Raw genomic sequence first — 25,558 nt, 5'->3', positions numbered from 1 at the left:
AGAACAGAAGGTTTAATTAATCTAAAGTACAGAGGAGGTCAGTGTGCTACATGTGTAATTAAAGGTAAGCACTTAAGCAAACACCCTGCTAGTGTGCAGCATGGGGTAAAGCCATGCCCATGTCTCTGGTGTGCTCCCAGCCTGGTTATCATCATCAGTTGCTTTCACAGCGAGATAAAGAAGATTTGATATAATAACAATAACGACAAAAAGCATAAGAAAAGTTCTGAATGAAGAGGCTAAAAGGCTATGGCTGTTAAATTTAAAGATACACTATGCCAGAGTGAAAAGATACGACGTGGTTTAAAAAAGCAAAGCGTCCTTGCTCACATTTTCTAACCCAAGAACTCGAGCGTATGTGAATACAATTGCATCCTCAAATGCTGATGAAAGTAATAAATGTATTCACATTCTATAAATCACCCAAGGCAGGGGCTGCACTTTACTATGCATCTGCACAATGCAGACATAAAGTGGGCGCATCCTCCGTATGAGAGATTTGTATGCTACTGCAATTTAAATATGAATTAATCTAATCAATGAGAATAGCAATAATATATCACAGAATAGTACCATTAAAATAAGAGGGAGAGGAGAAGGGAGGGGAGCAGAGTAGAGAGGCTAACTTCCTGGGCTATTGCATTATCACTGGGTAATGACTTACTTTCTAAAATTACCAAAAGTTAAAAACATTGTATTTTCATTAATAGGAGTTAGCCAACAGAAGGCAACTTGCATTTGTCACAGCCTAACTTGTCAAAGCTTTGCAGAATTGTTTCTAATATCTTCTAATATAGAATCATAGAATCACCAAGGCTGGAAAAGACCTAAAAGATCATCCAGTCCAATCGTTCACCCATTACCAATAGCTCCCACTAAACCATGTCCCTCAGCACAACATCCAAACGTTCCTTGAATACCGCCAGGGTCGGTGACTCCACCACCTCCCTGGGCAGCCCATTCCAGTGCCTGACCACCCTTTCTGAGAAGTGATATTTCCTAACATCCAGCCTGAATCTCCCCTGCTGCAGCTTGAAACCATTCCCTCTGGTCCTATCACTAATGACACGAGAGAAGAGGCTGACCCCCAGCTCACTACAGCCTCCCTTCAGAAAGTTATAGAGAGCAATAAAGTCTCTCAAGTCTCCTCTTCTCCAGGCTGAACATTCCCAGCTCTCTCAGCCGCTCCTCATAAAGCCTGTGCTCCAGACCCCTCAGCTTTGTTGCCCTCCTTTGAACACATTCCAGGGCCTCAATGTCTTGCAGTGAGGGGCCCAAAACTGGACACAGTACTCGAGGTGTGGCCTCACCAGTGCTGAGTACAGAGGTACAATCACCTCTCTGCTCCTGTTGGCAACAGTTTCTGATGCAAGCCAGGATGCCATTGACCTTCTTGGCCACCTGGGCAATATCTAATTATTCTAATATCTTTCTAGCAAAGTGAAATAAACCATCTGTAGTTGCTCAGACAACAGGAGCTCTCCAACTTGGTCACTATGGCAGTCACTGGTCCACTTCAAACCTGCCATTGAAGCTGCTGCTAATTTTGGCATTTTCTTCATAGCTCCTGCTGTGTACTTACCTAAGCTGCTTATTGTATGTCTCTAAACTAGCCAATGATTTCTTCAACAAACAATGACTCCAGCTGTTCCCTGACAATTCATTAATTTCCAACCTTCCTCTTCTAGGAAAGCAACAGCAAAGCTTTTTTTTTTTTACATCATGTCATGGTGCTCTTTTAACCCCTAGTAGTGGATAACTTCAGGCTCTTTGATGACCATTCTGTTGTCTTGCCTTCAGATGAACCAGTGGTTATTTCATACAAAGAGAGCAGAGAAGGTTCCCCAAGAGGTTATCAACACTGGTGACGAGCCATCAACAAATACTCCCTTTGTTCATTTTTACCAGAGGCACAAGGCAAAAAATATATGTAAATAAGAGTGGTTGTTTTTCACTTCTAGCAAAATATCCTGTAATGTCTGCTTAAATTTTGATGGCATCTTTGCCTCCTGCTGACAGCAGACTCTGCACTTTCTTCTTCATTTCCTCAGCCCACCAGGATTCTACGATAGTCAGATTCTGCATCAAAATTTTTGTTCCACTGGTAACAACACATAATAAATGAATATTTTAGCTCTGTCATTACTTGTAGTTGGAGGATGATTTTTCTAATAAATCCAGATGTATTCAGCTGCCCATAAAATATGAACTAAACTTAGACCTTTTCTTTTCAATGGCATTGCACGGAACACGCTCATTTTTCTTTCCTTTTCCTGCTGACATAGGTAGGGACATATTGTACAATGCACTGATATCTCCACTGACGTTGCACAATAGCAAAGACACGTCCTGACATCTTTAAGCAAATAAGACATGTTCTTACAATGAGGTCAGACTGCCCCTATTTCTCTTCTTGGTTTGAATTACTCCTACACAGAAGGATAAGCAGTGCTTGTCCAATACCAGAAGGCACCGAATGAGACTAACACAAATGGATGCATCATCATGAAAACACCAAACCATCCATTCCCTAAAGACACTTCTTTCCTTTTAGGTCACAGATTTAAGAACGCAAAACCACTTTTCAAGGTAATACAAAAACTGGAAGAAAAATGCAATCCAAATCTGTATATTTAAGAAACTATGATATTATTACATTCTCCTTTCTTAACATTAATGAATTGAATGTTGAGAAATAAAATTACTGAGTTTCTAAGTTCAGGATTTTCTGGACCTAAGTAACTATCACCAGGTTCTAAGAGAACAGACCTTTGGATCAAAGCACATTCAGACCCCAGCAATTATCAGCTGCACAGCCTCAGTCAGAGAAGAACTAAAGTCAACATCAGCAGTGAGTTTCATATCCCAGTGTGCACAGTGTGCACCCTGGCACTGCAAAAATGTGCCATCACTGGTTTCTTTTGTAATGGCAGAGATACTACTTTCATTGCTGTATGGCACCTGAAGAGAGGACAGAAGTCCTGGATGATTTGCATTTGAACATAGACACCATAAGTACCTGACAGCTGCAAACTCAAATTCACAATGTCATATTGTCATGGGTACAGGACTACATTAGCAGTAATATTTTCCTAGTAACTAACAAAATATTATCAGGACAGCTGGTTTTCTTGCAAATGACTGTGCTAATGTTGCTCCTAGCTGGCACTACGTATTGGTTCAAAAAGATGGTTCTGTGTTTTTAAATAATTCAGACCCTCTGTCCTTTGCAGATACCTGACTCTAACTACACTTACCCTCACTGCTCCTTCACAAAGTTACCCAAGCAACTAAATATCAGTTGCCATAAATATTCTGCAGCAACTCACTATCCAGACTTGGTATGTCAGCAATCATGTAGACAGATATCTGAACTCTCTTTACATACAACTCTCTTGACTTACACTTGTTAACTTATCAGGCATTGGTAGTCAGGAGTTCTGTTCAAAATCACTAGTGTGATTATAGCATCACACTAGCATATCAGTAGCTATTTAGATTCATCTAAATCACCCTGCACAGCTAAATGATTCTTACCCTTTTATGTAAGCTAGATGTCTAAAAAAATTGTTCTGATCATAGTCTTCAACCATTTCAAAGATACCAGTATCAGTGACAGGAAAGTTGGCAATAGAGCTGTAGAGAAGTTTCAAAGAGACCTATCAGTATTTCTTTGTGATTCTGATTACTGGACAAAAAACAGTTGACAAAGCAGTCAAAAACATTTAATACAGCCAGGAAAATGTACACATACAGCAGGGTTCTTAAGTCTGAATTCAAGATAGGCATAAACATCATTAAAAGAGAAAAACAAGAAATAGTATCTCCTTGATTTCATGTGCTTATATGGATTCTGCTGAATCTCTTTAGTAACTGTGACACTGACGTCTCAATAGATGATCAAAAGCTCACTTCCCAGTTTCACTGGCTTCTGCGCAGACAGCAGCCATATGGCTGTTCCTTCATTGCAGTTGTTGAGGTGAGGCCGATACAGGTTGATGATGGAAAAAATATTTCACGGAACAAAGGATCTAATGACCCTGTCAACTCTACTTCTTCATTTCACCAGCATAGCCAAGTCCTAGCACTGATAGTCATGCACACTCTTAAGGGTTCACCTTTCAGCCCTGCCCTAGGACAATGAGATCCTTCAGAGAAACCACTCCTGACAGCCCCTGAATCTATCACAAAGACAGCTGGCTCAGGTGATGCCCCTTGGGCTCCTCCAGAGCTTCATCCTCAGAGAGCACTCTTCAGAAAATACAAGGTCTGATTTAAGCAGCTTGAAAGCCTCAGTCACACCTCTGTTACCACCAGGGACAAGGCAATGGTCAGGAATGAATAAACAAATAGACAATGAGGAAAGAAAGGGTTGGGGCTGAGGGGGAGATCAGGTGCAAAGTGTGTAGCTATTGAAAACAACTTTTTACAAAGCGGACAAAGTATGTGAATGAAACCATCTGTAGCTGTGTTGGCTGGACTCCTATTACCACTGGATCCCATAGATCCACTGAGTTTTGAAACCTCCTAATTAATGAAATAATGACAAACAATTTTATTTACATCTACCAAAAAGCATATTGGTAAAGGTTGTCACAGATGTTTCATTCCAATCTTGCATGTTAACATGGCACTGTAATATTAACTTTTTCTGCCTTTCTGTCTCAGTGCTACTTGGTGCACTAATTAGCAAAGTTATTTTTCAACATTTTAATTAAGTGGAAGCCAAACACAATGAGCTGAGATGTCTGTGTAACTGATGTCTCATGGGATGCTTCTTTCAAGTGAAGGCTATAAGAGATTTCAAATACTGCTACGCACCAAAGCCATGACAGGGAGATGAACATTGCTCTGCACTGCCACACTGTCTGCCAGGAAGGCATCAGTCAGTATTCTTCAGTCAGTAATAAAATAAAAATAAAAACTGAGGGAGACAACTAAACAAAACACTTTTTTTCACATTTGCAGCCATAAATTTATCAAGAGTGTACGATATTCAATCATAGAATCATAAAGGTTGGAAATGACCTCTGAGATCATCTAGTCCGACCATCAACCCATCCCCACCATGCACACTAAATCATGTCCCTAAGTACTACTACCACCTGTTTCTTCAACACCTCCAGGGATGGTGACACCACCACCTTCCTTGGCAGCCTGTTCCAATGCCTCAGCTCTCTTTCCAAGACGACATTCTTCCTCAAATCCAACCTGAACCTCCCTGGAACAACTTGAGGCCATTCCCTCTTGTCCCATCACTATTACCTGGGAGAAAAGGCAGGTCCTCTCCCTGCTACAACCTTTACCAAAGAAATTATGTAGTTCCTGTAACATTCTGCCATGGACAGCTTAGACCAAGCTGCCTCAATTGAGGAGTCTAAATCCATGTTTTATCACTGATCTGAGTTCTCCAACCATTGGCTCAGAGCCCTGCAAGGACACAAGCTTCAGGATCAGAGGGGAAGGCCTAGAGCACTTTCTCATGTTCACATCCATTAGCACTATAAAGTTTTTTTCCAAAGAGAATTTGAATTTGGCCCTGTGATTAGGGTAGAGGTTTCTGACATCCTCTATGGAACAAAAAAGTTAGTTTGTTTTCTCTGGATTCCAGCAAAATTCTGTTGGCCACTGCAGCTGAACCTCACTGTGCAGAACAAGCTGACTTCTTACCAAGTCCCATAATAGTTACTTGAACTGAAAAAAAGGCCACATTGCCAGATGCTTGGTTCATTTCTCATTTTAAAAATAGAATATCTATTAAAAAATAAAACCAATAAGGGAACAAAGAAATAGAATGACTTATATTCTAATTGTTTCTGTGCAGTGGAATTAACTAGGAATTATCTGACAAAACATTTTTTCACAAGGAAATAACAAAGCATCAAACCCCAGTGGTTCACAGAAACATTTTGGTTTTGACATATTTTTCCAAAAACAGAAAGAGGATTCTGACAGCGGAGAGGCCGCCTCACTCAGCGGTCAGCTGAGGAGCTCCATGTGTGTGGCTGTGTGACATTCAGGCTGTGCAGGGACAAGCAGCTCCGGACACACAGCACCTTACACAGAGCTGCAGGCCCACAGCAGCCAAGGAGCAGGTGATCTCAGAGTAGTGAGTATTACAGAAAGTTTTCTGCATACTGCTTTGCTGAGAGAATCCTCTCTAAAAAAACATCACAGGGTTCAACCAAGGTAGGAGGCTTCAGACACTCCAGTTACATAGTTTGGGCATGGTTCCAGTCAACAGGTAGGATAACAGCCAAAATGAAACAAGGAGAAAAAGGGAATGCATTTGGTACTGAGGCTTTTTTAAAGATGAAACAATTAAGATGTCATTTTGATGTTTCAGCCCAATCCGAGGATACTTACTGCTTTCCTGGAATTTCACAGCCATTCACAACCTTTCTTCTACAGCTACTTCAGCTTACATCTCAGTCACTCAATCTTTCTCATTCCACTGCAAGGCAGAATGCGGCCCCTGAGCACCACAGACCCCAGCTGCAGACAGCAGCACCAGTCACCCCAGCCAGCACCAGGAGCCAGGGTCATATGAGTGCTCAGAGGGGTCTCAAAATGGCTCTTAGTCTTACCCAGACTTCTGGCTTTCATTTTTCTCTATGCTGATCTACTGTTGATTGTCTGTCAACTCCAAGATACTTCAAACTAATACTTAAACTTGTTTCACACTTTTTTCATTATTTATTACTCATTATGTCAGGAGCTGACATGATTTTGTCAGGACTGCAAATGCTTGCCAGTGCTCCCCCTCTTATCAGATAGGGAGGCAGCCCTAGGTAGGAGCTTGTTGTATCTCACAGCTCTACCAGCAAATAAACACATCAGAAACTGAGCTGATATTTTTGTACGCTTCTGAGTTGTTCATTTTCATGCTAGATTTGGGCTACTCCCTATTACTTCTTGTGCAACACGTTCTGTCATGGAAAAAATGATCTGTTTGCAATTGAAAGTGGTGCTGATATAACACATTGCTCTAAGAAAAACAACAACCAAAAAAACATAGATCAGAAAGACTATTTTAGTTATTTATCCCAGCCGGCACTTGATTCAGCCCAGGACAGACAGAGGGGCCCAGTACATCCCAAGCCTGCTGCATCTCAGGGCATGCTGCAGAGCAGCTGGGGCAGGGAGACTGACAGCTGCATCACCCCCAGGACCCCACTACATAAGAGCAGCTTTATTGCTCAGAGAAAGAATGTCACAAAGGGAACACATTCAGTGGCAGCTGATGCACCTGTTCTGCTCTCTCCTCAGCACACTGCTTACGCAGACTCTGATCTCCTTACCCTGCAGGAGAACTTTCTGCCACTGAGGCAGGTCCTGCTGGGAGCACTAGGAGCAGCCTTAGCTGTGAGAAATCTGCCCCTGCAGCAAGGACTGTGCAGAAATCTACCTAACTTCTTACCTACTTGGGAAGGTCCCTGGCATGCTGGGGTGGTGCTGGTAAAGCACGTGAGCAGGGCTGCCAGGCAGAAGCTGAAGAATAGGAAAGCAATAGAGAGATCATTTTTACTCCCTTTAAGTTCCTGGATCATGTCAGCTCCTTGCTCAGACAATTATTCAAACGGCCATTTGAAAGGTCCAATTCCTGTTCATTTGTACAAGAAATTTTAACTTCTATGCTCCCAATTAGGATGAGATTAAGCAAATTCTTAGCCTTTGCCCCAGATAAAATACTAGCTGTACCTACTCCAAAAGAGTAAATGACGAAAATGCTTCTCACTGAAATGCTGAGAACAGGCATTCCATGTGTGAAATAAATGGACATAAACCATTAAGGAACAGATCCTTACACTATGTCTTTCCTCTTCAAGTACCGCAGATATGCCAATTATCAGCAAAGCCTCAAACTCTAAATCCTTAATGAAGAAATGAAAAGCTGTAGGACAAGCACTAGGGTGACGCATTGTCATGTAAAGGAGCAAAATCTATCTTAGGACTCATTATAGCAGACAGTTCAGGAATGTGCAAGCCAAATGATTTTGGAGCACAACTTCACTGTTGAAAAGGCCAGTGTCTATATTAAGCATGCTTTTTGGACAGACTTCAAAACACCTGGAATATCTGCAAATGAGGGATGAAGCATCTGGCATGACAGCACTTGGAACCACTAAAAGGCAGCTATATCAGCAGAGTTTGAATTTGAGCAAAGGAGATGGAGCACCTTTACCACTGCTGAAGCCCAGATGGTGGCTCTGAGTCTGATGTCCTCACCTGCTGCCCCACAGCTCTCAGATGAGCTTCTTTTTCTGCAATTGCCACAGCCACTTCTCCCTTTAGCCCTTTCTCTGCTGCAGCTTGCTTGCTCCCCTTGCACCTGCCTGCATTAAAGAGGGTGGTGAGACCCAGCTGACTGCAACTCCTCCCTTGAGGACTGCTAGAAGATTAAAATAGATTTCCATCTTCTTTTCTAATGTGGTCATTTAAGTTAATGACCCCTTGAATTAATGGGAAAGAACTTTAGGAAGGGCAAAAACATAAACCAGCACTTAAACAGTACTTAATGTTTTTCATTTAATGGGAGCAAAATTTGATTTTTAAAAGTGCAAGTCTACTCTGAAACACGACTGTAAAATCACCCAACGAATGCAGCAGATCTGTTTACTGTTTATTTTGAGTCATGACAATGTTTTCTCTACTGTAAGAAGCCTCTGCAGACAGCTCGTGTAGACAGCTTGAATTTGATTCCTTGAACACTGGTAAGATCTGCCCTTCAGTGTAACAGCTTCTCCAAGATACATCACAGACCTGTAGACTAAATAAAACGCTATTTCAAAAACCAGTATTTTCTCCTTGATTTGAGTAGACAAACATTTTACAGCCTGCACAGAAGTGCACCATAGAACACAGCTTTTAAATGGATTGCTGACTCTCCTACCTTGTTATTTACACCCTCAATTCTAAACACATCAGGAAAACAGTTCCAAAGTTTCTGCAGTAAAATCTCATCTGCTAATCTGGTTTCTCCAGCACCCCCTTTATCTATTCACTAAACAGGGGACAATTCTGAGCAAGTGGTAGAGAAAAAAAACGTGGCTAACAGAAGCATTTCCCCTTGGAAAGGGCAATTTGCAAAGCAGTAACCCAGCTTCTGCTACTTAAATTACAAAGTATTGAGTATCTAGTCATGTAAGGATGTTTCACAGTACCTCTACACAGAATCCTCTGCTCCTTTAGATTCCAAGCAATGAAACTGGAAGGGAACAAATGTAGGGAAACTAGAAGCTGTCACTTGGTGGAACCAAAATTTGGTCCTTAAGAGTAAAAAGAAAAATTCTTCCAAATTTTAATTTATTCATTTATTTTAAGATGATATGGTGATGTCTGATCACCAGCACTGAACTATAGCAGTCCAGTCATAAAATGCCATTGTGATATAATACAGCAGAAAATTAATAATAATAAAAATAGCAGTTGGAGCACAGCCAGAATAACTGAACATGTGGAGAATTCCTTTGTGTACCTGCTCTGAAAGTGATCAAAAAGTACAGGCAGGGCTGAAATCCTACAGAGGGTACCAGGGCAGTTCTAATGATACAAGGTTTTAGCGTCCAGCTCATCTGGAAGGTAATGCTGTTACCAGCACAGCAGTGCTTAAATTGATGGTAAAACAGCACTTCATAGGTAGGAAGGGAGCACTGCTCACTGTAGCACTTAAGAGAGCCTTAAGAAATTCCTCATTACACTCCAAACTGAGCTTGCCATTGCCTACTCTTTGAATGAGGAGTACAGCAGCCGCAGACGGGCAGTGCAGACTCCAGGTCTTTGGGCAGATGAAAACTTCCTAATTAAAGCATTATAATAAAAGATGAACGGAGGAAGGGCAGTCTGTGTAACAAAATTAACTCCTACTTACAAAAAGAGAGAAACTGCCCATTAGACAGTATAATTTTTCTGACAACAAACAGCTGCACAATGCCACTGCAATGCACATAGAGAATGGAAAAGAGATGCAAAGTGGGGTTTTTAACAAAAGAAGGAATTAAAATCTGCAATATAAAAAAGTTGCACTGAAAGAGAAGATTTTGCCCTAACAACAAACACTGCTGCATTTACGTTTTCTTTTTGCTCCTAACTGGACCTTAGCATTTTGCTCTTTGCAAAGTAACTTATGGAACACAACCCTTTTGCTTCAACCAGCTTTGATTTTTCAGCATGACTACAAGCCAGTGCTGAAGAGTACGGAATTCACTCTGGTGGTAAGCAGCAATGCTCAGCTGTGCACAGGATGCACCTACCAGTAAGAGTCACGATGCTCACAAGGAGCAGTCTGTTTTAGCAAGAAGGCCAGGCAGCTGCTGCTGTGAAGTTTTGACAACTGCAAACAGAAGTGGAAAAGGAATGCAAATACTTGCTTAAAATAGACAACTTGTTTTTAGTTTACCTCTTTGGTACATACAAAATCAATGTTTTATCACCCTTTGCTACTTTTTTTTTTCTTCTTCTTCTTCTTTTTCCTCTTACACTGTTCCTTTTCTAAAATGAGGCAATAAGTGCTTCCCATTTCTCTATTTCCCTAATGGCCAAAGACTATTGGATTTCCAACAGAACAGATTTCTATTAAATGCTCACCACTTTTCCTGTGTGGATAGAAACACATTTACAGCCTTATTAACATTCACATTGTCTAAAAAAAAGCCATCTCAAACTCAAAATTGATTTGAGGTTGAAAGAAGCCCGGGCAATTATTTGCAATCAACACCACTTTACCATCTTCTGATATATTGACTTTTCACAAGTCTGGAGATCTGAAGTGCTTTCACAAGCTATAGTCCTCTATCAGGAATGGCACTTAAGCCACATGAACACCATAAAAGTCCCAGCCTCATAATCCTAAACATTTTTCCTTGCACTCTGTTATATAATAATATTTCAACGAATACTGCTCATGGGTTCAATTACTTTTTGTTTTTTCAATTTTGATCTTGAAACAATTTTGCTTTGAAATATTTGATACTGCTCTAAAAAAGGCTTAACATAATAACTGAGGACTACCATATGACAACTATCTGAACAAATACCTCACATTAACAATGGAAATAATTCAAGTGAAGTAAACAGAATTATTCCTACAAGTAATGATAAGCAGTCATCAAAGCCTTTATTTTCAGTATTTTATATCTGGAGTAAACAATTCTAAAACTCAGTAAAGGCAGTCAGCTTGTACTGGGCTTTGAGTTCCAACCCTTCTCCCAAGCAGTAATGATTTAAGCACAAATGTGCTACAGCACAATTTCTATATGCTTGTTCACGTAAGTGGTCCAATCCAAGTCAAAATAACTGCTTCATATTATTAACTATTAAGCAAATAATTATCTCACCTGACTAGTATTTAATTACTTTAAGACAGTATTTTTCCTCTCCTTTTTTTCCTTAAACAAACAAACCAAACCAAAACAACTCCCCCACTGTTTGCTATACTTTGATTTGCCTTACTCCTAGCACTCATCCACTGCACAAAGAAAGACCACTCTCATAACCAGCAAGTAGCTTCTTTGGGTTACTGTTCTCCATTCAACTTATCCTACTTCACAGCACGTCTAATGTTCTTGGCTCTGATTAGGCCATTACTTTCCATTTAAAAAGTCGTTTTCCTTCCAGGAAATAAGAAATCTCACTATGGCATGTGCCAGCACTTCACACAGCGAACTCTGATTTACTGTGTGCTCCAACACACAGAACCAATCCAGCTCAGCCTGCTGCATGCTCCCCAGGAAACTTCTGGCTTAGAAATGTCAAGATGCCTTAGGAATACTACGGAGAGTTAGTTTTGATATCTGTTCCTCAGGTCATCATACACTGAGAAGTCTAATCTGAGCAGTTTAAGATCACCATCACACTGGAAAGTGTTCAGCACAAAGCCAGAGCCTAAGACCTTTCACAGAAGCATTGCTTCTCAGTCAAATGAGCAGACCAGGTAACACAGGAAGGTGCAGATTTTCATCTTAGATATCCCATTGTGACTGCATCATGAAGAACAAAAGGGTTTATTGTGTAAGTGAGTTTTATACACCAGGAAAGGAGGGAGATCTTTGCATAAGGTGACCTTCTGTGCACACCAGCAGTGTTACTGACTTTGGTCTGTGTGGACACCTGGAGTTTCTGAAAGAGGAAATGGACATCCTCCAGAGAGCCTCCCATTGCACAGCGGTCGGTACCGACAACAGATATTGCTGGAAGCAGTTCAGAGAAGCTCCTCCATATTCAGAACTCTCATTTCCCTGAGCTGTAGCTTCAGTATTTAGGGATTGTTCTGTGTGCCTGTGCTCACTCCCCTTCTTCCTGCACCTCAGACAGCTGCACAAAGGCTGGATGCCAGCTGTTGTGTCATAGGTTGACCCATCTGGAGACTGATGCCCTCTACCTAGTGATGCTGTGATCTGAGTCTCATTCTTCAGAAGGACAGGGGGAGCTCCCCCTCCCTGCCATGTCCCACCCCCATGTGAAGGCTGGGTCTAAGTACGCACAACTGCTCTTCCTCCCTTTACTCAGTTTAAAAGTAATTTAACTGCCCTAAGTCTTCATCTGTTGAATAAAAGCAATAGCACTTTCCTCCTGCTCTTCATCTCTCAGTCACCCAACTACGTGCGTAAATGTTCGCGTTATTGTAAATGCTTATATACACTATGCTATGCTTTTAATGAATTGTTTTCCATCTCATCTTTTTCATTCTATCAGCAGTAAAGATATTGTTGTATCTTACTTCACTTCTTTAATTTAGAGCTCCCCAGTGCATGATCAGTTCTATTTCAGGCTGTTGTAAAGTTTATTTAAGTTGAGAAGTACATTAAGTAGGGTAACATACGTGCACATGTCAAAGCCTGTTTCATTCCAGTATTAAAATCCTACTCTGATTTCCTGAAGGTTTAACACTTATTTTTAAATCTGTGTGCTCACTGTAAATTTGCCACAAAATGCTTTTCATCTGCATCCTAAAAATACAAGGGAAAACTGATGAAGAGCAAAGTTTTAAATGCAGCGGACAAATACACAGCCTTTATTTTTGGGGGCTAACAGGGAGCATGAATAGATACCATCACAGAACCTCTGGAGGGGCATTAAATGGTCATCCTGTCGATTCCCTGCTCAAAGATGGAATTAAAGTTTCCAATGCCATTCTTGGGGATGTCTGGTTAACCTGCTCTTAAAGGACTGCAGTAATGGATTCTCACTAGGGAGGCTCCACAGCTGACTCACACTGCACTTGTGTTAGGAAATTTTTTATGTGTAACCTGAACTGTCTTTGTTGCAGTTTAATCCCACCAACTTACATCCGAACTTCTGTGCACTTAGTATTAAATCCCTCTTGCAAAGGATTTTCACATATCATACTTGTTTTCATTCAAAAACTCCCTACTCCCAGCTATTGAAATGCCTGACATCTCCCAGTTCTGGTATACGTTCTGTCTTTAAGATGTCTGATCATACCTATTACTTCCTACTAGAAGTGCAGCAGCCCAAACATGAAAATTGTTCTGGATAATGCTTTCCAGAACAGAATATAGTGAAAATACTAACTGAATGCTTCTTCAGACATTTTAATGTGTTTTTTTTCCCTTTTTTTTCTTTTTTCCTTTTTTTTTCCAGCAGCAATTCTGGACTGCAGACAAGCAGCATTGCTCCTGCAGAGCCCCATTAGATACATTCTTCTATTCTGACTGATCCAGTGAAAATTGTTCATAGAAAAGAATTTGCAGCTGCTCCCTTTTCATCATGATCACAGGACCATTTCCTGTATGCCTCTTTCCTATATGACTATAACTAATTTAAAATTTAGACATGTTGGTCTTTTACTGCAGTTCTTGTCCTCTTTCTATACTTGAGGCAGCATCATTAGAATCTTCCATCTGAGAAATCCCTAGCCTGTCTTTGTTTTTCTTTACTTGTGGTTCTTTTGAGATTGCACGCTGCAAATCTCCAAGTTTAATAAAACTTTTGCACTTGAAGTCCCTTAGTTTTCTCTTCTTCTCCCTTATCCTAGATTAATTCTCCATAGATTAATGAACTTTGCCACTATGTGGTCACAGAAGCTGTTTTCTACATTTACACTGCAGCTAGGTTAGAGTCAAATCTAAACAGTTTCCTCTTAAGTTACTTTTATGTTTCAATAACTTGTAGGAGAATTAGTGCTACTGGGATCAAGTCCTATGACCTGAACAAAATAGTCTCATCCTGATCTTCTTGAGAGAGCATAATTCAGAAAATGAGTTCCACCACAGATTTCAGAATGCTTTTAAACACTCATTTAAGGGGGAGAACCTGTGGCAGAAAAGCTTCAGTCATTGTTGCCAGCAGTGGTGTGTTGTATCGACTCTGCTGCCTTCCGTGTGCCCATCTTCACACTGCTATGGTGGGATTTAGTCATCTAATATTCAACACCGCCAGTATAATTATGAACTTTTGCACTTGGAATCTCATCTGTTTTTTTCTGGGAAAAGAAACAGATGGATTAGTACATGTTAATTCAACTGATCTAGTTTGGACATCCTCTGTAAAGCTGGATGTCTTGGAACATTCACAGCTAGATCAGGTCACTCAGGGCCTGATCCAGCCTCACCTTGAATGTCTCCAGGGATAGGGTATCCACCACATCCCTGGGCAACCAGTGCCTCACCACCCTCACTGTAAAAGACTTTTTCCTTATATCCAACCTAACTCTACTTTCTTTAAATTTGAAGCTATTCCCCCTAGCTCTGTCACCACAGACCCTTCTAAAGAGTCTGTCCCCTTCTTTCCTGTAGCTCTCCTTTAGACACTGAAAGGCTGCTCTCAGGTCACATCACAGCTTTCTCTTCTCCAGGACGAACAGCCCCAGCTCTCTCAGCCTGTCCTCACAGGAGATGTGTTCTATTCCATGGATCACTTTTGTCGCCCTTGTCTGTATACACTCCAACAGGTCTGTCTCAATGTACCAGCAACTTCCCTGAAGCATCACCCCGAGCATCTTCCTTAGCAAACAGAACACAGGCAGAGAGAGTTAGAAGATACTGAATGTGAAGAGCCTTTTGCTCCAGAGGTGCCTTCCCAAACAAAGGAAATTGGTCCCATAGTTGTTTTCCAAAAGCGCATCTTTTAGGCTCTCAGGGCTTTCAGATTAGTACTACTTGAAGACAGGTTTTATAGATGTCTTATAACTTTCACGAGCCTTTCTCACACACACTAGGAAAAACACATTCCTGTTAAAGTATCAGTACAAAAGAGAAAAGATTCTTCCTTTTTTACCAGTTGCCTGCATGTCAAATAAACCTCCTTGTTTTTTACTGCTTCTAATTTCATCTTTTCTGGTTGTTTTCTGCTTCCTCATGTTGGCACTGAGCAATCCTTGTCGTTCCTCTTTCTGCTGTAGCTCCATTTTAAAGACATGTAATAAGAGACTATTTCAATCTTTAATTAAAATCCTCTTGGCACTCTGAATACAACTGCTACATTATTTGGAAAAAAAAGAAATTATAATAAATAAATAAAAAGGAAAGCAGCCCGGCTCTATTTACACAATGCAGGCCTGCAGAAGTGCTTCAGTATCTTCTGGGGAAAAAAAAAAAAAAAAAAAGAAAGAAAAAGAAAAAAACAAAAAACACAGCAACCTCCAAAGCAATCAGTTGAACTTTTTTTTTTTTTTACCATGTTTCTTTCATATTCGTAAAATATGAAAAGTATGAAAGATCTTCCCTTCTATAGAATAACACATATACATATATGTACATATAATTATATATATAAAGCTGAAGGAGAACCTGAGCAGCCCAGTGCAATCTTTAGGACTTTTGCTGACAAGTATGGCAAGATGACAAGAAGCACTTTAGACCCAGGAAATGATTCAGAAGCTCCATGAGTGCAGTCTGGTCACTGCAAGCTGTTGGGAGAAGATCAGCACCTCAGAAGAATACCTGAAATAGTCCCCATCTGAACAAGGAGATACTCACAGGAGTCTCCAACACTGGAAGCAATCCTGGTGAAATACATCTTGGAGTCAGTAAAGGAGCCATGAAACAGGAAACAACATCCTCCACCAAATGCAGGTGAACAGGCATGCAGGCCGTGTCCTCAGCAAATATAATTAGGAGAGGGGACAGAGTAGGGAACTGAAACCCAAACTTCTACTCTCAGGGCAGAACTTTATACACACACTTTTATATAAAAGCTGTGTGCCCCCATTTTTAAGGAAAAAGAGGGAATGTATGTAATAAAAGGGAATGCACAGGGGGTTTCATTCAGGTCAGGGTTCAGGGTCAGGTTTTATCTTCTGAAGTTCATAAGTAGGCAACTAACATTCAGAGATGAGAAGCCACAGGACAAAATGAAGCAAAGAGGTGACACTTCTAATGAATGTGGGGCACAAATACAAGCATGACTAAAAGCACCGACTTCTATTACTTGTCTCTGAACAATATTGCACACGCACAATGTTATTGAAGTGCTGACTCAGCATGAAGAAAACTCCAGAATCCACCATAAGAAAAATCCAGAACATGAATGAATCTATGAAAAGGAAAACACAACTCCTGTGAGCTTTCATTGTCACACCTGGGATTACTTGGTCTCAGTTACAGCTCACTGGCTAAAGCAGGTCACTGTTTTGAATTATTAGAACTGCTTGCAGCATAAACAGTATTGCAAGAAGGAAAAAGTTACGTAGAAGAACAATGTACCTTGAGTTGCACAAGTTCAAGTAGTTTAGGCGTGCAGATCGGGTTTGGTTGGTAACGGCACGTCCCTTGGCCTTTGTGTCACCAGGCCCTTGGCCACCAGTGGTGCACACAAGGCAGCTGCCACCCTTTGGCTTACTGCACAGATGGTCAGAGGGTAACCCAAAGGCTGCAGGCTGTAGCTCTCTAGTTTGCACAACGCTGGTGTTTTGCTAGGCATTATTCCTTCTCCTTCTTTTTATTTTTGTCTGTAATGTCTCTCAATAGCAGATGTTTCCCACAAGCAAATCTCACCCCCTGGGCCACAAGAAACACATCAGGGGACAAATCTCCACTTACCCTGCACTAAGACTGTATGCCTCCAGAACACGCTGCGGCTTCTTGCAGAGAGGAAGGATTCTAATTTTAACTTTTTTTTTCTCCAGAAAATGCAACTCAGTTCATGAAAATGGTAGAACTTCCTCCTTTGCATCACTGTTCACTCAGAAAAACCAAAAAGCATTGGGCACAAACTGAATATCCTCTTTTGCTCTGAGGGTGGTCAAACAGAACGCATACACCATACACCAGCTTGACCAGCTACTTTCTTTAGGTTATAGGCTATCCCTTTACTACAAGATATATTTTTTGTCTTTTAGAGTTAAAATAAACAGCTTTTTATCAATACTGTGATACCGGCTGAGATGGGGACAGGGTTCTTTCTTAGAAAAGGAAACAAATTTCTTTTGATTTTGTTATTTACAGGAAGACAGATGAACATGAGATAACGAGACATTAATGATAAGTTCCTCACTTGATGCAACTGAAGTTAACGACTGTTTTTTTTTTTGGTGGTTTTTTTTTTTAGTGTTTCAAAAAGCAAAGGAGGATGTGCTGCAAATACCCCATGATGCCAGCCCTACATATCAGTCGGGGGTAGCAGCATCCACCTATTTCAAGTGGGATTGAGGATGTCAAGGCATCTACCATGAATGACAAGCAACAATACAACATTCAAGCACCTCCCTGCCTTCTGGAGCCACTACTGTCACAGAGTTCCTAAGATAACCAAGTGCCTGTTGATGGCTATGATCTTACAGACCAAAACTGCTGAGCACCTGGAGCCTACCAACTGCTGTACCCTTCAGGATAGAAGCGGCATTCACTGAAGTGCAAACCAAGACTCAGATTTTGTTTTACTTCCCAGACTAAGGAAGATTTTCTTTAGTCTATGCAACATGAAACAACTTCATCTGAGAATACTGAGAATCTCAAAATTATCACCCAGACTGGTGGTTAGGGCATTCTGCTGAGACACAGAAATGCTGCTGCAAGATATTGCTAAGAAAGAAACTGCTTTGATCTCTCAGACATTGCTACCTCCTGATTTCTGCACAAAAGGGGCAGTATGTTATCACAGAACCATAGGACAGCTTGGGCTGGAAGGGACTTTAAGGATCATCCAGTTCCAATTTCCCTGCCATGCGTAGGGCTGCGATCTACTAGATGAGGATGCCCAGGGCCCCATCCAACTTGGCTTTATTATGCGGGAAGTAGAACACATCTAACTTGGAAAAACAAGTGGGTTTCTGGAATAGTCTGCAACACACAGGGCCCTGTGTGGAACCAGGCGTTGGACTCAATGATCTTTGTAGGTCCTTTCCAATTCAGGATATTTTATGATTCATTTACTCTGCACACATGGGCTCCTCCCAACAGGAAGCTGCCTTCGCTGATGGAAAGGCTTTGCCTCTATCTTTTTCAGGATCTGTCCTGTGCAGTTCATCTCCTAGTTGGGCAAGTGCTGGTGGCTGCCTTCTTAAACTTCTAATCTTTCCATGATATGGATAATCTGAGTGCTTAGTGCAGGATCACATTAAGCAAAAGACACATCAAAGTGAGCAGTTGCAGGCTGAGTAAAACCCTCTACAGAACAAACTTCAAATTTCTACAGTGAAATAAACATTATTTTTATTAGTATAGCTGTTTAGTTTTGTATTTTCTCAACAAATGAATATAGGCCAGTTATATTTAGTTTCAAACTCCTGACTCAATGCAGTGATATCAAAAGCTGATACCTGGGTGAGAAATATTTTGTGTGAGACTTAAAAAGACAGCATCATCCTCTTAGATATTACAAACCTCTTCCCTCTCAGAGACAAAACCCCACAATGATAAATCTTGCCAGTCCTGGTTCAAGTAAGCAGTCGATGCTATAGGTAATGCCTCAGTGATGCTTCAGCAGTATACCAAAGTGGTTGGATTTTCCTTACTCACTGCAAAAGAAATACATTTACAGCACAGTAGTAAACTAGTTTTCACCATGTGTATGAGAAAAAAATAATATAGAATTTACAGGAGAAATAAAAGATGGCTGCTCAAATAAAATCTTTGATTATAAATAGTACAAACATGAGAAGATAAAAGGAAAACAACAGCACTGATTCCTGAAAAAACATTTTTAGCTGACAGCTGTATGTTACTCAGCTGTAGAAATGGATGAAGCCACCAGAAGAACAGACTGAAAACCACAAAAAAGAATCCTCTCAGTTCCCTCAGCCTAGCAAGGTCCCAGATGGATTCATGCATCGGTTTTGAGGCACTGTAATAGGGCATGAAAGAAGATGTGGGCCTTCAGAAGGGGCCAAGAAGAGAGCCATGCTGTTGATCAGAGACATGTAAAATACAGCCTTGCTTTAGGACCAGCCACAATACAGTAAAGAAAAATAAATATGTGCTTGCAGAGCAGGCAGGAGAGAGCTCCTGTGTGGTGCAGCCTTGGGGAAGTGATAAAATCACCTGTGTCCTGTAAGTACCCACAGAGTCCTGTCCGCCACAGGCTAAGCGCTGGGACATACAGCCAGCCTCACAGAACAGCCACACGTCTGAGAAGGTTAAGGAAGAGTGATGCCAATGATAAGACTGAAAATGCATAAGATTGATAGCACTGACAGGATTAAGAAGGAATGATGAAACCGATAAAACTGGGCAAACAACATGACTGATGAGACTGAGAGCAAAGCCAGGCCAAAAGAAGGCACAGGGAGGTAAACCTTCATAGTACTGACTATATACGATCTGAAGGAAAATGGTTCTCCGTGATATCATCTGCAGAAACACAGAGCTACATTGTAGGCAATGGGAATCAGCGAATCAGAGGAATTACTAGGAAGTGTGAGTGGCTAAGTGGTGCTTGTCCTTAAAGTAATTACAGCTAATAAGACCACAGAGACTCTGCTCCCCTTAGCAATCTCTGTATACAAGAAAAAATAAATATTAACACTCAGAACAACTGGCATCGATTATTACAGGTGAGAATTAAATGCATCACTGCAAAGTAGTTTTACAGTACTGTGGTTCTCTGGATTGGGAAAAGACAGAAGGGACACAAGGCTACAGCCTTTGTGCATATACACACACACAAAAACCATCCTCTGTGTTTGAAGAGGACAAGTCAAAAACATGGGAAATCACTAAGTAAAGTACACACTGGGAAGAAGTGTTTTCCTTGTGAAGGTGGTTATGCACTGAGCTTGATTCTTTGTGGGATCTCCAACATTACAAGTTCTGGTTTCTTCAAACACCTGTAAGAGTAACTGCAGAGTGGATGCCTCCCCTAGGAATGGAGGTGCAGCAGGGGAGATGTGGTCCCAGCCCTGTTCCCCGGGATTCTATTGCAATAGCAAAGCTTAGGATCACCACCATACTTCAGTCATACACCACACAAACCTTGTAGGAGATGTCTCAGTGGCAAACACAGTTCTCAAGTACCGACTAAACAATACTATAAGTCATTTTAAAGCAGGAGCTCAGCTGAACATGTAAGCACACTTCTGAGGTCATCCAGACCGAAGGTGTAAGGACTCAGAGCACCCACACCTGATGTAACACAAAGCCAGCGCGACTACACCATTCACCACCAAATTACCTCCCGTTGTAAGGAACCCGGCACCGGGGAAGGCAGAGCCGAGCCACGGGGCAGCGCCCAGCGGCAACAGCCGGCCGGGCCAACACTCACCCACCCTGCACAGGGTGAGGCGTCCCACCTGCCGCCAGGAAGAACAGCTGCCATTCCTCCCAGCGCTTCTCACGTGGAGGGAAACCGATGTGAGCTGGAAATACTATTAACAAGAGGCAGCGGTCCCACTTACCGCGGCGGTAACGGCGCAGCCCGCTGTCCGCACGCAGCCCCTCTGCCGACAGCCCCCGGGGGCTGCACCCAGCGCTGGGTGCCGGCACCTTCCACATCTTCGCGTTCCCCCACAGCGTCTCCCCGCCGCCCCTCGGGTCCCTTCGGCCCGACCCCGCTGGGTTCGCGGCACACGCACCTGTTGGCTGCCTCGAGCTGCGCTGCGCTCCGAGGGGAAGCGGCCGCCCGCCCCGTCCGACCCGGCTCCCCACGCGGACGGCAGAGGCCGCGCACCGTCCCCGCCGCGTTTACTCACCGATAGTGGAAACGACGGTGCCCACGAAGTAGAAAGCGCCGGTGAAGTCCCAGCGGGGCCGGATGTCATCGACGCGGATGCCGGCCACGCTCGCCTCCTCGTACTCGCGGAGGAAGTCGCGGAGCTCGGCGCGGCTGAGGTTGTGGCGGCGGGTGAAGTTCTGCAGCCGCTCCTCCCAGCGCTGCTTTGCCCGCCGCTCGCCGGGCAGCTCGATGGCCGAGAAGACGGCGGCTCCGCACAGCATGTACAGCGCGATCAGCACGGCCAGCAGCAGGAACCGCGCGTTGTCCGCGTTCAGTCGCCCCGCGCCCGAGCAGCAGCAGCCGCCGCACGCCATCCTCCGCCCCGCGGCACCGCGCCGCTACGTCGGGGCCCTCCCGCCGCCGGGCATCGCGGCGCCGCCCGCACCTCGCAGCCCCTCGGCGCCGTATGGGCCGCGGCGAGTTTCATATCCCCTTCGTTCCCCCGCCCCGAGCGCGTCGGAGAGGGGCGCAGGGACACCGCCAAGCGCCTCCTGCCCGCCCGCCGATGCCTGCCGGGGGGGATGCAGGGGGGCAGGGGCACCGCGCTCGCTTCGGTCCCGGTGCTTCGCGAGCCTCGTCTGAGGGAATGTCCCTCCGGCCGACGCCTCCCCGCGCAGCGCCGGCACCTGTGGCGGCCTCCGGCCCGCAGGGGGGCGGCCTCCCACCCCGCCGTCGCGTGGCTGAGGGCGCGGGCAGCTGCGGTGGGTTGGTGGATGTGAGCGTGCCAGCGGGCGCTGCGTGCTGCTGCACCTCGGGGCTGCACGGGAGCACCAAGCTGGTATCCTCGTGCCGAGAGCACGAAGCACGGTACTGCGCGTGGCCGAAAGAGGGCGGCTCTGCCCTTACAGCTTCTTCCCTCAGCACTGTCTGCGCTCTCCTGCCTTCGAAAGAGCTGTGCGTGGAACACAGGCGAGGATCTTCAACTCCAGCACAGCTCAAAGTTATGTTATTATCGGTGTCAGAGCACTCACGATCAATAGAAATAGCCACAGTATGCATGTACTTTATTTTAGAAAGCAGATTGGTGAGATAATAATACAGCATGTCATTCTTTGCCCCCCTTTTCCCACTAATGACATTGCAGCACAAGCGCGATAGGAGCTCAGATAGGAGTGGTTACACAACTCCCTTAACAACAGGCAGTGGCACACCCAGTGTGAGCTGCCATCCGGCTCAGGGTGTGTTTGCAGCTTGGGCCCGAGCCCTGGTTTTTGAGAGGAGCCACACCAACAGCTGAGGATGAGGGAGATCCAAACTTCCTCCTTCCCGCGTGCTACATTTGTCTTACACCTCAGCACCACCAGCACGGCCTCATTGTGTTTACAGGTGCAGGCTTTTAGAGATGGAAACAATTGGTGGAGTGAGGTTTAGTACAATTGTAAATTGTAGCAGGAAAAACAAACAAAAAACCCCCAATACCCCAATACCCAATTACTTGGTCTGCTGATAAAGTTAAATAATAAGCCTCGGACAGAGACTTGGTTTCTGTAACTCACTGAAAGTGTCAATATTTTTTAATTAAAGTGCAGACTCTTACAGTATTCTACAGAGAATTATAACACTGTAATAGCATACACATTATATAGGTTATAAAAGAAAGCACCAAACAAATCACCTCGGTTCCCTCTTCCCAACTCCAAAAGAACTGAAGGAAAGTCACAAGGATGAAGTGCCAAAACTTGGTGCATTTCAGTACAGCCAGAACTTCACAGAGCTGGATGCTGCTTTAAGAACCATTCGTAAAATAAAGGAGCCAGAGTTATTACACAAGTATTGAAAAGAAAAAGGCAATTTTAAAGAAATTAAGGCTACCAGTCAACATATATAATGCCCAGAGATCATGTGAAAATCATTAAAGATGTTCCCAGATTGCTCCTGGAACCATGTACAGTAGTGGTTTGCATGTTAAGGAAGAAACCTCTTCATACAAATAACTTTTGTATAGTCAGAACAGTCAGAGCATTAGTAGAATCACTTTTGATAAATGAAGAAGCAGAAGAATATATTAATATATTAAAGGAGGGGAAAAAAAGCCAAGGGGATAAAATCTGTACATTAAAATGGGAAATGATTTCTCTGATTTTACTCATCTCCTTTCAACACTTTCTGGACTAACATTATGTTTTCTGCTTTTGCCCTTCAGTCACAATTGGTCAGAATAAAAGGAATTCTACTGTAAGAGAAGTAATGGTGTTACTAATGTCACCTTTTGCCTAAAATTCTGACAGTTCAGGTCTACAACTGGAAAATCTCATCGATTTCTTTGATGCAAATAGGATTAGGTAGCATCTAGTGTTACAAAGAACAGTAACAGTACCCAGTCAAATTCAGTTACATGCGTCAGACACTGTTTTAGGTTGGGCTAATTTGCTTTCTCCTTTGCTTCATTCATAGCATCACCTCCTGAATATTAGCACCCCAGTTTTCTTCAGGCAATTCTGAAATCCAATCTTCTAGATAAAACTGATTATTTGCAGTTCAGCTGCTTACCGGATTCAAGAGAAACTGAAATGAAAACAACAAAATTGTGGGGAAAAATATGTGAAACAAACAAGGTGATAGAAAAAGTGGGATTTTAAAGCACTCTGCCAAAAAGGAATTTTAAGAGCACTTAAGAAGTGTTCAAGTCTGTTCCCATTGATCAGTATCTTCTGTCCACTTCCAGTATATCACCAAGCCCAGATGTGTTTGGGTTGCATAGGACTGGCTGCAAAAGCACAAGACCACCTCAGCACTTCAGTTTCATCAGAACAAGTTTTACCTACTGTTCTGGGAGAGTGAAAGTTAAAATCAAACCACATGCATATCTGCGTCAACCAAGCTCAAACTCTACTTGGAACATTAATTAACATCAAACCATTTACTGTTAAGCAAACCAACAGGCTTCACTCTTTCTACAAGCCCACCACCCAGCAGTGCCTCAGTCAGCAGACTTTAACTGTGCTCTCTCCCTCCTGCCCCCCCTGCTACCTCCTTCAAGCTGGTTGCTACATGCAAGGCCTTGCTCATACAATGAGGTGCAATAGACCTTGCTGTTGGCTCAGGGCTGCTAACAATTAAGGAATCACAAGACACAGGTAAATGGTTGCTTTGGATAACAGCCATGCAGTACAAAGATTTCATGGGTTTTCTAGCAGAACGGATCACTTCGTTTCCGTTGAAGGGCTTCGGAATGATCTTCTGACAGTGGATTAGATGAGCCTTGGAAAGCAGAAGTTAAATCATGCCAAGTTCCTAGAGACCTAAAATTCCAGCTGGAATTGAACCAGGAATGCTTCAGAGCCCATCCAACTATTATATGCCCCAGATAAATTCAGATGAAGCATTAGTAAACTGCAACAGTATTCATGATGAATAAACGTCTATTAATTGTCAGGCTACCTTCTACGAGTCTTAAAGTTTTCTTCAAGCTTGTTTTTTTCTATTCAGATCTTTCATTCTCACAGAACTAACAGTGATAGCAAAGCAGAAGCACTTTATAGCATTTCTTGTTAGCCATATGCCTTTGTAAAGACACACCTTACTTTATGATAACTCTTGAATGAAGCAGACAGACATTAGGCAAACACTGGGGAGTCACACACTCCCACTGTAGCCCATACCACCCTCGAGAGCGATACTACAAAATGAAAGAGACAACAGTGGAACTGCTCCTTAGTCAGATCATTTAAAAGCAAGAGGGAATAATGAATGAAATAGTGTGTAATGAAGTAAGATTTCAGGGCTGCAGGAGCAGTTGTGTATAAATCCCTTAACATATTTAAGTCTACTTTTGAGCACCCAAGCTCGCCCAAATTAGTATTTCTGACCATACTTGGGTCTGCAAGTGAAGAAAAACAAAAAGATCCCACAAGATTAGAAAACAATTGATGCGACATGCTGCAAGAAGGCAAACCAAGGAATAGAGCTTGCACTAGAAGTGATGGTTACCAAAGCAAGTGTATACTCTTAGGAGATGGGACAAAAGACAGAAGAAAGGATATATAAACAAGGTTGACTTTATTTAACACATTTTTTTTTCCTAGAGGTGTTGAGGCCAACTGGTAGACTCCCCAGACAGTAACATGTAAGTCCATTACTGCTAAAAATACTGAGAGAATCTCTGAGAACAGCCTGTACTTTTTTTCAGTCTTGAAAAGTATACTGGAAATGGAAGTAATGAGAAAATATACAAAAAAGTTACTTTAAAAGATGCAGTTACAAGTTCATTTATTGTTACCAATTCTCTACGAATCTCTCCATTATTAACATTCCAGAACTTAGCCTTTTTAACAGGCATTACAGCCTTAAGATAGAAATAAGCAGTCTTGCATCAGTCCTGCAGGCTCAGTGTCAATAAGTGAAACATCACAACACACAGGAATCATTCATGATGGAACCCACATATTTCCATGCGTATCAGGGGCACTAGTGTGAGGAATATTCCAAATCCACGGTTGATCTGCAAACC

General features: G+C 42.7%; 2 protein-coding genes and 1 pseudogene across 4 annotated transcripts in view; all 3 read right to left on the bottom strand.

Annotated features, from left to right (window-relative positions):
- The window catches only part of KCNK13 (potassium two pore domain channel subfamily K member 13), a 46,729-nt gene extending 24,894 nt beyond the window's left edge, over positions 1-21,835 (bottom strand). Inside the window, exon 1 of the mRNA XM_015865410.3 lies at positions 21,086-21,835. Coding sequence (XP_015720896.1) covers positions 21,086-21,422 — 337 coding nt within the window. The 5' untranslated portion in view covers positions 21,423-21,835. The remainder of the gene's footprint in view (positions 1-21,085) is intronic.
- LOC146760778 (uncharacterized) lies at positions 21,447-25,387 on the bottom strand (annotated as a pseudogene).
- TDP1 (tyrosyl-DNA phosphodiesterase 1) overlaps positions 25,091-25,558 on the bottom strand; it is a 30,830-nt gene continuing 30,362 nt past the window's right edge. For all 3 annotated transcript variants that reach the window (XM_015865373.3, XM_015865372.3, XM_015865371.3), the window contains exon 16: positions 25,091-25,549. In XM_015865373.3, coding sequence (XP_015720859.2) covers positions 25,476-25,549 — 74 coding nt within the window. In that variant the 3' untranslated portion in view covers positions 25,091-25,475. The remainder of the gene's footprint in view (positions 25,550-25,558) is intronic.

Source organism: Coturnix japonica, chromosome 5 (assembly GCF_054131305.1).
Source record: "Coturnix japonica strain WE chromosome 5, WE-NBRP24, whole genome shotgun sequence".
Lineage (NCBI taxonomy): Eukaryota > Metazoa > Chordata > Aves > Galliformes > Phasianidae > Coturnix > Coturnix japonica.
The sequence above is the reverse complement of the archived record's forward strand: the minus strand, read 5'-3'. Positions and strand labels throughout refer to the sequence as shown.